General features: G+C 38.3%; 2 protein-coding genes across 5 annotated transcripts; both read right to left on the bottom strand.

Moving 5' to 3' along the window:
- Nucleotides 1-267: 267 nt before the first annotated feature.
- On the bottom strand, nt 268-1,801 carry LOC128880926 (nucleoporin Nup35). Of its 2 annotated transcripts, none has more exons than XM_054131489.1 (3): nt 1,677-1,801; nt 1,304-1,411; nt 268-1,230 (listed from the first exon to the last, which is right to left on the bottom strand). In XM_054131489.1, exons 2-3 carry the CDS (start codon nt 1,409-1,411, stop codon nt 379-381), a joined length of 960 nt encoding a protein of 319 aa, XP_053987464.1. In that variant the 5' UTR covers nt 1,677-1,801; the 3' UTR covers nt 268-378. The 2 variants fall into 2 exon arrangements, with proteins under 2 accessions (XP_053987464.1, XP_053987463.1); XM_054131488.1 differs by having other exon boundaries at nt 1,609-1,778.
- Nucleotides 1,802-1,947: 146 nt separating this feature from the next.
- LOC128880927 (venom allergen 5-like) lies at nt 1,948-13,750 on the bottom strand. 3 transcript variants are annotated; one of them, XM_054131490.1, is made up of 7 exons: nt 13,379-13,750; nt 7,469-7,590; nt 6,769-6,850; nt 6,221-6,381; nt 5,285-5,385; nt 4,317-4,411; nt 1,948-3,297 (listed from the first exon to the last, which is right to left on the bottom strand). In XM_054131490.1, the coding sequence occupies exons 1-7, from the start codon at nt 13,482-13,484 to the stop codon at nt 3,251-3,253; spliced, it is 714 nt and encodes a 237-aa protein (XP_053987465.1). In that variant the 5' UTR covers nt 13,485-13,750; the 3' UTR covers nt 1,948-3,250. The 3 variants fall into 3 exon arrangements, with proteins under 3 accessions (XP_053987465.1, XP_053987467.1, XP_053987466.1); XM_054131492.1 differs by having other exon boundaries at nt 13,418-13,750; XM_054131491.1 differs by lacking the exon at nt 4,317-4,411.
- Nucleotides 13,751-14,974: the final 1,224 nt, after the last annotated feature.

Genomic DNA, 14,974 nt, shown 5'->3' with positions numbered 1-14,974 from the left:
TGGATATCTGTGCAACAGCACACATGGTCGAACATCACAAAACTACTTTTAAAACCTATTAATGATAAACTATATATACGTTACAGTATAGAAACATATGTCAACAATGGTAGTTTAATAGTAAAGGAAAAATATACCGGAAATATAGCTTAGACGCGACGTTGTGTGATAACAATTTGATGTTTATAAAGATTTATATTTCGTACTATTGATGTAGTAAAAATATGATAATTAACAAACACTTTAGGGTCATTGAATATTCCTCTCTCAAGTTAGTTGTGTTTATAATGTATCTGATTTTTATAACGACACGCAATATTACATATTAAATAATATTTGTCATTAATGAATAACATTTACAATTATCTCTATCGAAGGCTACCAACCAAACATATATTCCATCGCCTTGGAGACTAACCCTGTAGACTTTTGTGGTACATTCTCCGGTGATCTTACCGATTGAGGACTAAGGTGCTGGTTGTAACCAGCTGCCAAGGGTCTTGCATTTTGTTTTCTAATTGATTTATTCGCCGAACTGTATTCCTGCATGTAATTAGCTTTTCCAAGACTCGAGAAACACTTGACACGTTCATTCATTTTAGAGCGATTCTCCTGATCGTTCCCTAATACAATACTCTCATCCGTACAAGGACTCACACCAATCATAACAGAATCAGAAACAATATTCCCATTACACGCCAGCGCTCTCTGCGCTTCCTGCTCCGAGGCGCACTTTAAATGTATCCAATTGCAGTGTGCTTGTGGAGCGGGATGTTTGTCTACTATGCGAACTCTGCTCGAGATATGAGCCAAGACTGTGTTCATATCGCTCGGAGGAAAACCAAATACGGTCACCCATTGCAAAAGACCCTGAGATTCGCTCATATTAGGGTTTATTGAGCTATCGGCAAATATAGAATTATTCATCGAGTTCATTAAGAGTCTAGATTGATTGCAAGAAATGCTTTGATTCATGGTCAATATATAAGGTGAAGAGGTTTGTGACGTTTCAAAGGTATCAAATAATCCCCTAGTTGGCGGCCCACCTGTATGACCCTCTGTCACTATCTGCGATGTGTTAGGAGTATTAGCACTGCCAAACACTGCTTTCTGACGATTCGTACGATAGTCTGGGGTACCATAATGCGATAGCGGCGATGACAGTCCACTGTGTCCAACATGGAATTGTTTTGGAGTATCTTGAGGATTTGTGAGGTTTATTTTAGTAGGCTAAAAAATCGAAAACAACGATGCATCAAAAAGTTTAATAACATTTTGTAATATTATTCTGAATTTTATTTACCGTCGCAGTATCTCCCAAAAGAAAATTTGGAAGGTACGCACAAGTTCCTGGACTTCCAGGGCTTTGTACAGGACTTCCAACAGGTGATCCTAGTGTCATGGGTTCCATCTAAATAATCCAAATCTTTAATCAAGGAACACGTATGCAATAGTATAGATAATTTATAAGCTTAGCGATTAAATAGCCAAATATATCATGCTTATTGCTTAATTAAAATTATAATACTTGTTTAATATCTACGTAGTTTAAATATTAGTAATTTGTCTTAATAGTACAATATACATGAATGTTGAGGTTATAAATACCAAATTATTAAGTAAATCCATAAGAACAATAAATTAATTTTTAGAAATACGTATTGTGTACCACGTACTATGTCAACTTAAAAAATGCTAAGATTTATAAATACAGATATCAACGCTAAATATTCACAGCCGTCCAGACGTTTGATTTCAAATAACGAGCAGTATTTGATTTTGCCCGACAGATGGCCTCGTATCGTAGATCTCACCACAGACTTATCAACGTGCAAGAGTCGTGTCTGATTCTTGAGTGGAAAGTCCCTAGTTACTAGGAATTAAGGGTGCGCAGGAGCCGGAGCCAAACTTCGAGTTGACTTCAGCGACAGTTGCGGAAAAAGTAGGAAACTCCGGGACAGGGACAGAGAGGGCAATACAACAATTGCAGGAGAGACGAGGACAGGGCGATTAGGCTAGCATGATTTTTTTTCCAGGATATCGAAGCAAAGAAGCAATATTTTCTAATAATTCTGGTTTCAATATATTCGTTACGCTTTGGCGGATGCGACTCCAAGGCCTGATTTTCCAATTTCGGCCTTAAAACTTTATAAACGATAAAATGAAGATAGCAAACGTACTTTTCTCGAATTAAATTAATCGAAGTCACTTAATAAAAGAATAATGAATCTAGGAAGGGTGAAGAGCGTGTGCCCTATCTATCTTTTGCGTAAATATTCATACGTCGTGTTTCCACCTGCGGTCACGTAAGGGACGTGATGCAAAATGCATGGAAAAATACATGGTACGCGTGAATAATAACCTGGCGCAACGTTGGAGAAGTTACGTTCGACCCGAATACCAGATTTCACCCTTAATCGCGCTTCACCGTGGATTTTTGATTCGATAGGACGCAGATAAAGCACGAGACCAGTGGAGACTCCTAAAATTGTAGCACCCATTCTCAACTTATTATCAGAAAGAACAATTTTAATATCGGACGTTTCTCTTCAATTATAAGCTTCAATTATATTTGGGACTGGGTCAAGCACGGATTAGGTTAAACTCCGCAGATATTTGAACCGTATACGTTACGATACTATTACTTTAGCCTGTAATTTTTTGTTAATTTCGAGGCGGTGATAGTCCGGTATGGATTAGCAGAATCCATATGAATGAGGATTAGTGCAGTTTAATGCGTTACTGCTACTCGTATAAATCAGTGGTTCTCAACCTTAGTTACTAAAGAAATGAATTATTCAGTAAGTTGATATATTTAGGTATTGAGTTACCGGCGTATTAAGTTACAACTTTAGTTTCTAACGATAAGTAAGTGTCTCAGTTAGTAAGATGTCAATCTTAATTACTGTGTAAGTTACTTACTAAATAAAACTAAAACTGCTCGCTGCATGTTTTCACAAAGTCAAACTAGGACTCGAGCTTGTTTCACCAATACCTCTTAATCGTTACTTTATTCCATGCGCTCTCTTGTTTGGATTTTTTACAAACTTAAAATCTAATCACTACAATTTACAGACTACATTTCATAGACTAGAAACGGCGTACTAGATGAAACAACGACAGGAAAATGTTAAAAACTCCCGCGATCTGTCGAGTTCGACGTTTAATTTTTAATAAACGTCGCGAAGGCGTACTTCTTCGTTCTCGACTTTTCTTTCCATGGAATCTTCTCTTCGTCGCAAGATTTCCGTTAACCATAAGTGCAGAGTCCTCCTAAGTGGTAGTAACTGCCTCGAGCTGTAAATAAGAAATAGAAATTTACGGAAATCGCGTTACTATGATTGAAGGACGTCGTTTAAAAGTTTAAAAATGTCTTCTAATTAAATAAAACTCAATAAAATGTTGTGGTCCGGGGGTCCATTAATTCTTGCCATTTAAGAGGAAAACTCAACAATAAATTCTGTATAAAAATTGGATTTTCAAGTTTTTAAGTGTCTTATTGTAGTGTTACTGAAAAGCGAGATGACATTATTTAACGTTTGTAATAGGTTATCAATGTGTGCGTTTTGTAATTTCTTGCGCATTCAAATTTCTCATAAATGCATAAAAATCCGCAGCCTGCTTATTTGGGTTTAGAACCTACCTTCATATCACCTTCAGGATAGTTTTCAGAAGCAAATAACACCAAAAGTATCCATTTTGAGTGTATAGGTACACCAGTATGTACCAAAATAAAAGTGGTAGCCGGTTTTTGGATCATTTTCCGTACACATATGTAGGTGACGCTATACATAGTTGTGTTCCGCAGTGTAGCTATTATTGCGGAAAGACGGCGCTGAATAATCAAGGTAATCAATCCAATGAGGAGCCCTACTTACATATCGTATCCTCCACTACCTACCGTCGTCACTGCCAATTACTTACATTAATTACGCTAAGTGAACATCCCTGCCACTTGTCAACATATCGCAATAAACTAAGCTCTCGTGCAATAATCGAGATTCTACCGCAGCTGAGAATCGGAGATCGAAGCATTCTATGCGTTGCGTCTTCCTCGAATGTCAAGAATTAATGGACTTGTCTGTAAAAGTAGTTCTAACCCATCGTACGTTTGGGAACAAACTCTAGGCTTTTCCATAATGAGCTGCTTTTCTATGAAATTGGTATTTGTAAGTCTACGGTTTTAAAAATGGAGATAATAAGTGAAAGCTAATTAAAAGGTCAGGGTAACAGTTGGTGACCTTTCCTTGTCCGAACAAAGGATGGTGGACTCGTACCAATTTCAGTGATTTGAATGATGATTGCGTGGAACTTACAACAAAGTCCTGCGTATCGATTCGAATAAGACATTCCGTAGCTGGCGCAGGCTGGCTGGCCTGATTGATAAGGTTGAAAGCCGAGCACGTTGCCGCTGCAACGTAAGAAAGTAACGCTTTACCATGTGATGATCCACCAAATCCAAGACGAAACGCGATTTGTTATAGAATATGGTAAAATTTATCGTCGGAATGAGCCTTCGTAAATCACCCGACATCTAAGTTTGAGTTGGCTACTTGGAGCGAGGTATAGCATTACAAGATTACAAGGTTCAGCATTGTTATTATTTTTTTATTAGAAGAAGGTTCGAGTGGAAGCTTTAACATCTTATTTTTTCGCGTGTATTTTCTTCATCGTTCATTTTCTTTAACGTAACAAAGAGACATGCAATTCATTTCTGGATTTAATATCTTCTTCCTGGAGCGACAAATAAATTAATTCATTATTCTCTGTCGACTATCCAAAGCCACAGATGAAACGATGATTTCGTTTGTGTTTGAAAAAGTAACAGCACATTTATGGAGGACTCCTGGGAGTCCGACGTTCGACAAAAATTGAGAATAAATATTCCTGGTGGAAGAACGAGATTCTTTTTGATCTTTTCGAAGGAAGGAAAAAGAGGCGACACCGTGTACGCGACGACGTGTTCAATTTATCGACAGTAATAAGCTACCGATTGACAGGAAATACTCGAGAAACTCGAGGAAAATTTATGGAAGCCTGGACTGGATTCAATACACGTTGCATTCCGTTTTATTTTTGCGCTGCCGTCTGAAAAGCGACTGGAAATGTCGAAATATGAAATACACGGAAGCCACAAATTTCCTTCATTTTTCCATTTTTGTAATTGTTCGAATTCAAACATATTCCTCCTCAAAAGAATTCCAATTAACGTAAAATAAAAAATTGCAAACGTTGTTACTACGCTATATTGTTCTATTCTAACAAGTAATAATAAAATTCTTACCTTGGCCCGTAGTTGCAAACATAATTCTTGGTATAGCCTCGAGCTGGATCATAGTAGAAGGAATATCCGCAGCCTAGAAGGAACGTGTCACCCCAGACGAGCTGGAAGTAATTCAACGATCTTCAACGTTTCATAAAACTCGAGATTTTTAAGCAGCTAAGACAACGAAACAAACACATTATATAATGCAATGATCGAGTTCACGTTTGAATTTCGCTTCGTGCTCGACTTGTCATTCATTTGATATTTTTACTGAAAATTAATATATTATCACAGAATATCTAATTACATCATCAATTCACAAGTAATTAGCTTGTTTGGTCTTTTTTTATACTGCATCTTTAATAATGCCACATTCTTCTAGTGGAGAAGCTTCGTTAAGGAGATATTAACAGAGGCTTCGTTAAGGAGATATTAACAGAAAACCCCGAGCAATCAGAGCGCGAGTATGCTACGCGCTAGACAGCCGCAGTAGTATAAGCTACGCGCTGGACAGCCACAGTAGCATAAACTACGCGCTCGGCGGCCGCGCTCGAATTGCTCGGGGTTTTCTGTTAATATCTCCTTAACGAAGCCTTGAACAACATTTTCGTTAACGAGAAAATTGTTTCAAATCACCCCCCGAACCACTCCTTTCGAGAACCTCCAACATTTTTGGGACACCCTGTTTTGTTTTGAATTTTTCGTAAACTACATATTCTCAACGCAGTAAATAAATATGTCTGCGTGTACCATTTATGGTACCTATGTCTCGAAGGTCAAACTTAATGTGTATCATTTATGGCATGGAATGTTAATTCGACGCGCCTTACAATTAGTAAAAGTGCATTATAAGTGTCTCGTTGAACACAAATGGCCGATCTCATGGAGCGGAGATTGCCACACTTTTCTCACTCACGATCCTCACATACATTCCAAGTTCCAACAACTACCAACCTGAGTATAGTGACCAGTGTCGTCGCTATATCCGGTACGATAGTGCTGTACCTCGTTGAACCAATCCGAGATTCGCTGTCGCCAATTTGGTTCGTCGTCGTAGACTCCCGGAGGCCTCGTTGTCCATGTTCGTGCGATGTTTTGCCCCACGGCGAACCTTCCTGTAGATCAATCACTATTTACCGATCTATATCGTGTGTCGTTTAAATCGGAGTTTAAGTATCTCATGAGAGGATGATGATATCGAAAAAATATTTTTACAAAAGTTATTTGGTTCAAAGAAATTATACGAGGTAAATGATTTTGTTGCGAGTAAAGTAGTGGGGGACATTTGAAAAATAAATTAATTTTTTTAAACGAAACCTTATATATTTTAATGTATGTTGTAACAGTGTTTATTTAGACAAATTTGTCAACATACAATACATGGTCGTTTATTGAAACATAAAGCTCTTAATTGGAGTGTGAAAGTCGGTGGATTTAACGCAGTTCGTCGATTGACAAATATGATAAAACTTGTAGGAAAAGTTAAAGTTAACTCTACTCACGAACGTTCCTCGAGTTGTCGTGGATCTCCGCGCATTGATCCGCCCATCTCTGCGCGATTGCGGCCAATTCGTCGTCCCATACCTGAAGAAGTTGTGGGTAGATTGTGCAAACTCAGTTAATGCAGTAAAAGTATATCACGAAACCATTTCGAAATTGAGCTGCGAAATTAGCTTTTTCGAAATTCGTCTACACGATACCGTGCTATGTCGTGGTATGCGTGGCAATAAGCTATGTGAACCTGGCACTCGACTTTTCAAAAATTAATCTTTTTTTATGGAAATAGTATTTCGTTTGTACTTGATTGTACCACCAATAGTTTCGTTTGTAATTGTTGTGAACGCACAGTAATTTGTTGTATTATAATGTACACTGCTGTGTTATGTTACGTCATATTGTGTTCCGTTATAATTGTTATAAATAAATATTGAAGTCAGTCGAACCAGACCAAAAATTAATTAGCATACCCGATAAATAAAAAAATGGTCAAACATCTCCTGACTTCCTTGCATATCGTTTGAGTCAGTGTGTACGTTGCCATACGTCTTATATATACACTAATAAAATTAGTTCATGTTTAACGTTCCATGGTTAAGTTAGAAGAAGGGTGTCGGAAGACTGCGAAAATTTCTCGTAGCAACGACGTGTTAAAACTGTCTCACGGAAAATGTAGCGAGAAGATTAAGCAAAGCAGATCCTTACCATTTCCCTCATATTCGCAGCGCCTGGCTGTCCATGAATCTGTCCCAGAGCCACTAGCTGTCTCAGACGATTATGCTCGTCCAAGATGGCCTGTTTCTCCTCGCAAGATAAGCCGTCAGCTCCTAGAAACGATGCAACTCTAGCGTAGGGATCAGTCGCCAGGTGTATCCGTGGATTTCTTGACAATTTTTAGGACGAGCAACGGAGACGCGATTCATTTTAATTCTAGACTAAGGTACGCCCCTTAATACAACTTCGATATGCTGCAGTCTGTAGATTGTTCGTCCACGAGCCGCGAACCACCTGCAGTCTATCGGTATTGGAAACGATTGGCGCGAGTATTCACGCGAGAACAATTCGACGCGACGCGACGTTCGTACACGAAAACGATACGTCCTGTTAATTCATTGCAAATATTTAGGTCCCAATTGTCGCGGTTTTGGAACATGCACACCGAAACGGACGAGAAATTCACAAACGAACCGTTCGGAATAATAATTCGGGCCGTCTTGTTGGCTGCACGGATTTCCCGTAATTAACTAGCAGCTGCTTTAATTCGCTAATGCAATGGAATTTCGCGGCCGCGCATTCAGCCGGCCCCGGAGCTGAATACGCTATTTTTAGAATCGAATCGATGCCTGGCGTCCTATCGAAATGTAATAGATTCCAATTTTCTCCCCGTAAATAATGCACGAACTGAATTATTCACGAGCTGCCCTGGAACGTTGTCGAAAGAAAACCTGAACGATAGAAACTTGACCGTTTCTTTCAACTATTCCATTATCCTTTTCTTAAATGGCTTTGTTTCCCATCGCATCGAATACTAGGTCATTACCAGTATATGTTTATGCATTTATGGCAAATGGAGATATAGTTAAATGTATGAGAATGTTCACAATTGCACGAAGTATATCAAATATCAACAATAATATAGACACAGTGGAAAATGTTGCGTTCATCATTTTGTGTTACGATTCGTGTTCTCGTTTTGAATCCTTATCATTGGGTATAGGGGGAACGATACTACGCTAATAAAGCTAAAATTTTATTCATATACAGTTAGAACCTATGTAATCTAACATTTGCAGTAGTATCGGTTTTACAACCCGATCAAAATCCACGAATCCTATATAAATTTGTTTTCTTTAGCATCTAATCTTTGGAATTAATTTTTTAATTCTTTAGTGTAAAACACCCATGCATGGGTGCCGTGGGCATCAGCGTGTTGATCCTGACAACTTATTTCATTTTCCACGCTCACGAAACTCTTCTCTACTCCTCGCAATTGCAACAATCCGAGAGAATTTGGGACGGTAGGATTAAGAAATTCGATTCGCGACTCCGTCTGGCAGCGAATGTGCAGATTAGCATTCAACCGAAGAGACAAGACGAGACGAGGCGATGAGACGAGCACGGGAAACACGTTTTCCGAGGAGGAACTGAAAGTTATTAAGGGGAAAGAATACGGGTAGAGGGAAAGTTTCCTTCGAAAGACAGAGGGAACGTCGTTAAAGCAGATTCCGGAAAAAGTTTTCCAGCAAGTTGGGCAATCCAGCGGTTCGGGAAATCGGATGAAAGCCTAAGGAAGAGGAGGTAGGAAACGGGCTGGCAAGTTTCTGCGAATCGATAGACACTCCCTTGTACCGACGATGGACATTCGATTCTCTCTGTTGCGAGCTATCGAACAGATCTACGTGCATCGCGAATGAACTCCTTATTCGAGGCAGGCGTTTGTTGCACCTGCAACTATTCCGACTACGTGTTAAGTAGGTCCTTGGTAACTGTTGTACTGTTATGTAGATTCACCCGTTATATAGGGTGTCCCAAAATTTGTGTAAGAACCGGAAATGGTTCCGGGGGCAGCTGACACGATTTTGAACTAAAATTTCCTTTGCAAAAATGTCAGATGGTTTCTTCGTTTTTGAATTGTTAACGAAATACCACCAACCAATCACAGCACCCGAGTAACGCGCGCTCAGTCGCGAGAAGCTGGCTAGAGCCAGGACGCTTTCAAAATCTTCAGTGGAAAATCCTCATTTTTTAAATTTACTTATTTTCTCTATTTTTATTGAACTGTACAATTGCTTTGTTTCTCTACAGCTTTTAAAATATTGCAAAGAAACTATACTTTCCCAGAAACTTCGAAACAAAACGAACAGTTTTTTTACATATAAAATAATCATTTTTTGTTGAAATTCCAAAAATGATGATTCTAGTGTCTCCAATGCCAAGAACTTCAAACTACGTATATGTATATAGTTTACGAAGACTGAAAAAGAAGACGCTCTCATGAACCTGTTAATAATCATATTCATGAAATAAATTGATACAGTCGATGATTGGGTTAACGTCGATATTATCGAGTCGCTTTCGTCGAGTCCATCAAGAAACCGTGACGAGTTGTTTCCTCGTATTCGAGACCTATTTTCTTAATTTATTTCCAACACGAAAAAGGTAAACGAAAATTCCCATAGGGAATTAAGAATTTTACGGTAACTTTTACATTAAAAATATCCCAAATAAATGTGTATAGAATATGATTCGTTATGATTAATTTCTTATCGAGGTAGAACTGGAATATTTGTTAAAAAAGGTCACTTCACAATATTTTTATACGAAAGTTTTAACGATACTTTTGAGATTAACAGTGGTCCAATTAGATCTGCATACAATACGATTATGATTAAGTTTTTATAGAGATAGAACTGGAACATGTATTTAGAAAGGTCACTTCACTTCTCAATTTTGAGCTATTTAAAAAAATTAATCTTGAATTTCGCAATTTTATATAAAAACTAATCGGCTAAAAGGCAATCAGAAAACATCGGTTTCGTCTTGTTCCTCTAAAAAAAAAAAAAAAAAATTAAATACCACTCTCGAAAGTTAATATCGTTAACTCCCGTAATTTATTTCAACGTATTTATTTTTTTACGAGCCTCGTGGGATTTTCGTTATCGAGCAGTAGAGGTTTCGAAACGCTGTTTACTCCGAGCTGGAATTGTTTCTGAACACGGAGACAGAATCCGAGAGTTGGCCGGGGTTTACAGTTATAAGCAGTGCGTTCCACGCTGCTATTTTTAATTTCCAGTCGCACAATTAGCTGTAAATTTAGTTGGGAAGACGGGTGAACCAGTGGAGTCGTAATTACACGTGTTTTCGAGAACGATTTCTCTTTCCATTAGTCTCGTTTAGAGTTCAAACTTTGAGGAAGTTCTGCGAAGCTGATGGTCTTGTTTGCGGAAGAAACGTTTTCGAATATGTGTGTGGGACTATTTGTCCAATAAAGGCAACTTTGCAGTTGAAAAATTAAAAACATTCGCCTCTGAAGAAACGAATTTGACTAAGGAAAATTATCGATTAATAACTGTACACTAAGATACTACTTTTATTGTTATGAAAAATTATTATATTAAGAAAAACAATTTATAATTAACTTCTTCGGAAATGGAAGATGCATCTGCATAGAATATGATCAAATATAATTAATTTTTTTTATATGATTTTATTTTTTTGTCTACTACTTGGTAATTAGCAACAGACTTAATTGGATTTCTGTTTGATTAGTGGTACTATTAGTTGAGCTTGATTCCTAGGATGGTATACTGTGTAGCGTTTCGATTGGTAGGGCTGGACGCATCAGTAGTTTCTTTTTGCACCGGAAATGAGCAAGGCTTGGCCGGTACGTAACGATTCGACCGACCGACACCTGCTGACTACATTCTGTGTCGTAGCTTTCAGCTAAATGGATTTCGTGGGAATGAATTTGCAGCTCGTTAAATAAATAGTTGCCCATTTATCGTTCAATGTTCTCCAGCCATCGGAATATACCTAAGTTTAGCATTACGGTGGTCCTTATTTTAACGATTTTTGAAATCTACGTACCCATTAAATATCTTGAAAATACACAAAAAGAAACGAGAGAGCGAGTTCTTTGATTGACAATTTATCTTAAGAATGATTTATCAGAACATGATGAATTTAGGTATAAAATTCCTGTAAAATTTAAGCTCTCAATTTTAATATTAATACACGCCCAAAACCTTCCGAAGTTTTAAATGGGAAATAAAATGCATGCAATATTTTCAATCGGTTACTTTTACTTTTACAACTTCGGTAAAAATTGACGAAATGATTTGAAATTTGGCAGACTCCATAATGGGTTATTCGCGTTAAATAAATAAATATTATAGAAACGTGTCAAACACCAATACCGCGCAACAAAATCGACGGAGTTATGCGTATTTGAAAAATAGCAAAATTTTTACGAATAATCTTGTTACGTCTTGCATAATTCTGAAGAGGTACCGATATCGACAATAATCCTCTCCTTTCTTCCAAATCACGTAGGAAATTAGGAATGTGGATGAATGGAGATCTCAGGAACCAGTAAGACTCGGTAGCACTTGAGTTGTAATTCCCAATGCCGAACATGGTCGTTTGTCTGAAGTTTCGCACACGTAAAGTTAGAAGAATTCGCTTCTCGGGCATTGTCTCGTTCTTTGTAGTCGTCACGTCAGCGTTGTCTGCTTCGTCTTGGTCGGTTGGATTTCGAGTTCGAATGATTCATTTCCACGAGGAACGATTTGAATAATCTCCAGCGGCTCCGGGTAACGTGATTTCCAGCTCTTCCATCAGTCTCCGGACGACACTCGTACGATAAAAACGTGACCAGACATGACCACCGTTTAACACGGCTTGTTACTCCAATGAATTCATCTATTTTTCATCTGGCTTCGCTTCGACGCCGCGTCTCCTCCGAAATATTTATTACTTTCATTAATTTAGGGGCTCTCGTAAACTCTGTCGAGTGCTACTTAACGATTTTAACGCCTTCGCAATGTTTCAGACTTTTTTTTCTTTTGCATACTTTTTCGATTCATAATTTCCATTCGGTTCCTTCGTGAATTAACAATAACAATTAACAATTGTGTCTTAACAAGAGTAATGTACCTATGCCTAATTCTAAATATAATTTACTTTGTCCTAAAAATTCATAGAATACGATAAATTTTTAAATAATATACGCACATAAGTCTCAATTCTCTATGGGCCGAACATTCTTTTTGCAGATGACTTGCAAGGCATTTAGTTTGATATTTCAGATTGATCGTGCTATCAACCGTCATCAATATTGTTATTGATTATCAGAGATATTATACAGGGTGTCCCAGAATTAGTGTGAGAACCGGAAATGGGTGGTAGCTAAGACGATTCTGAATCACTAATTCCTTTGGAAAAATGTCGGTTGGTGCTTCGTTTTTGAATTATTAACGAAAAAAACACTGTCCATCATAAATGATGGGACTTGTGTCATAAAATGAGAAAAAAAATCAACGTGTTCTGGTGGGAGAAAAAAGAAACAATCAAGTGTCGAACTTTGAAAAATTTAAGCTTTTTCCGAAACATCAAAAAAATTGTATAGAAGACAAGTTCAAATATTATGTTTTGTATTTTTTTCGTAAAGTACATTCAAGAACACACATTTAAAAAAAAAAAACGTCTATTTCGGTCAATTGTTGGCAGAACTATTATTTGAAAAAAGCCGATGTTTCTTTTTAAATTCATAACTGTTTTGTAGTTCGGTACAAAAATCTGCAAAAATTCACAAAAAAGTATTTAGTAGGGTACTATAATATACAATAATTTCGAGCAAATAAAAAATGATCGGGTCCAAAAGCGATCGAAATGGCTTGGATTGCCTCATATATACTGTTTTATTTAGTTCCGCGTGTTGTCAGTTAATCTCTTACCACGATACATACTGTGAAAACAAAAAGGATCGAACTTTACTTCATTGTTTCTCCAAAAAGTTTTCCGTATCGATGGTTTCACTGTACCAGAAAGATCGCAGAACCGTAGGACTTCCGTTGGCTCGTCCCCTAACCGTCCCTTGAAGATATTTATACTCACTCAGTATCGTCTTGCCGGCGCAGGACGGCCACGAATTACCTGGGAGGCCCTTCGAGGCGGCGATCAGCGTCAAGGTAACCAGGATCACGTTCCCCGCGAGTGCCATTTTCCTGAACGTTCACCGGGAAACGGGTGCCTAGAAATTGTATCCGCAGTCGTGGAGGAGCCTCGGCGCCCCCTTGGCCGATTCCCAGCCCCCGTTCTGTAAAAGACGGGCCGAACGGGCGAGTTGAACGCGAGATCCAATCGAGAGAGCCGAGTGGTTCACTCCGACACGTGGTGGGGCCGATCGAGAGACGATAAAACGGGCCGATTTATGAGCCTCTTTTCGGGATCGAGCGAACGGAGGCGCGCCAGAGAACCGGTCCTCGGAACTGGCCGAACTAATAGCTGGCCAAGCTGGGAAACAGCGTTTATATCCACCTGTCCCATACTCGGACGGTGCAATTGTTCGCGCTACCTGTTGGCGATGTCGCCATGGTGGGGACTCTTTGTCAGGGTCAAGGTGACGGGGGATTCAAGGTCACCGTGTCATCGGAGAACTGTTGATATTGACCACTTCTTTTTACTCTCGCTGTCTAATGTTGTATTAAGCCGCGCTATACTGTAATACCACGTAGTAAGCTGTATTATTCTGCATTGTGCTATAGTATAATACCATGTATTACTCTGTATCATGATGAATTTTCCTGTATTATGCTCCTCCTTATAATTATAGCAAAAAACCAAAATGACAATTTTTGAAAGCATCGAATGTCGAGGTACAGGAGGGTTGATGAAATCGGGCCTTAGAAGTTTCGAGAGAAATGTGTTTTAATAATTAACGTGGCCTACACGCTCGGTGCCGTATTACAAGATTAACGATAGTTTCCACGAATGCGGACTCGAATATAAATTCGGCAAGTTGAGACGGAGGATGGAGGAAGAGGCAAACTTTCATGGGAGCCTGTGTTCTCTAGTAAAGGAGTATAATTATTTGGAGCTAAGTAATTGCATCGATTCACCTAGTGGAGGCAAGTGATTAGATACAAGGCCTACTAACCTGTTCTAATTGAACTTCGGATTCGTTAATGTCTTGGTATTTTATTTTAATCAAACGGGACTGAAGTAAACGTACTCAACACTGTACAACAAGATTCAACCACTTCGGACTCTCCACTCCTAACAGTCGTGGACTAAACTAAAGCTGGTAATGCGACGTGAGGTTTAAAAATAAAACACTCGAGGCACCAAATTTTAGCGGTTACATACAGTCCTTACTTTTTGTTCTAATTTAACTTCGATCTCGTTAATGCCTTGGTATTATCAAGGTATCAAATTTTAGTAATTAACTAAAGTTCTAACTTTATTCTAATTGAACAGGACTGAATTAAATAAAACACTTGAAATATCGAATTTTAATTTTGTTCTTCTTATAACTTGATCTACTCAAATAAATAAAGGATTAGAGATATTAAATTTTGATTTTACTCTTCTTATCACTAGATGGTAGTTGTGCATGATCAATCCTGATTATGATAGACTGCGGATTTTTATAAATTTATAGGAAATTTGAATACTCAAGAAACTGTAAAATGCACACAGTATGCAATGATA

Source organism: Hylaeus volcanicus, chromosome 8 (assembly GCF_026283585.1).
Source record: "Hylaeus volcanicus isolate JK05 chromosome 8, UHH_iyHylVolc1.0_haploid, whole genome shotgun sequence".
In the NCBI taxonomy this organism is placed as follows: domain Eukaryota; kingdom Metazoa; phylum Arthropoda; class Insecta; order Hymenoptera; family Colletidae; genus Hylaeus; species Hylaeus volcanicus.
This window is presented reverse-complemented; position numbering and strand designations above follow the sequence as displayed.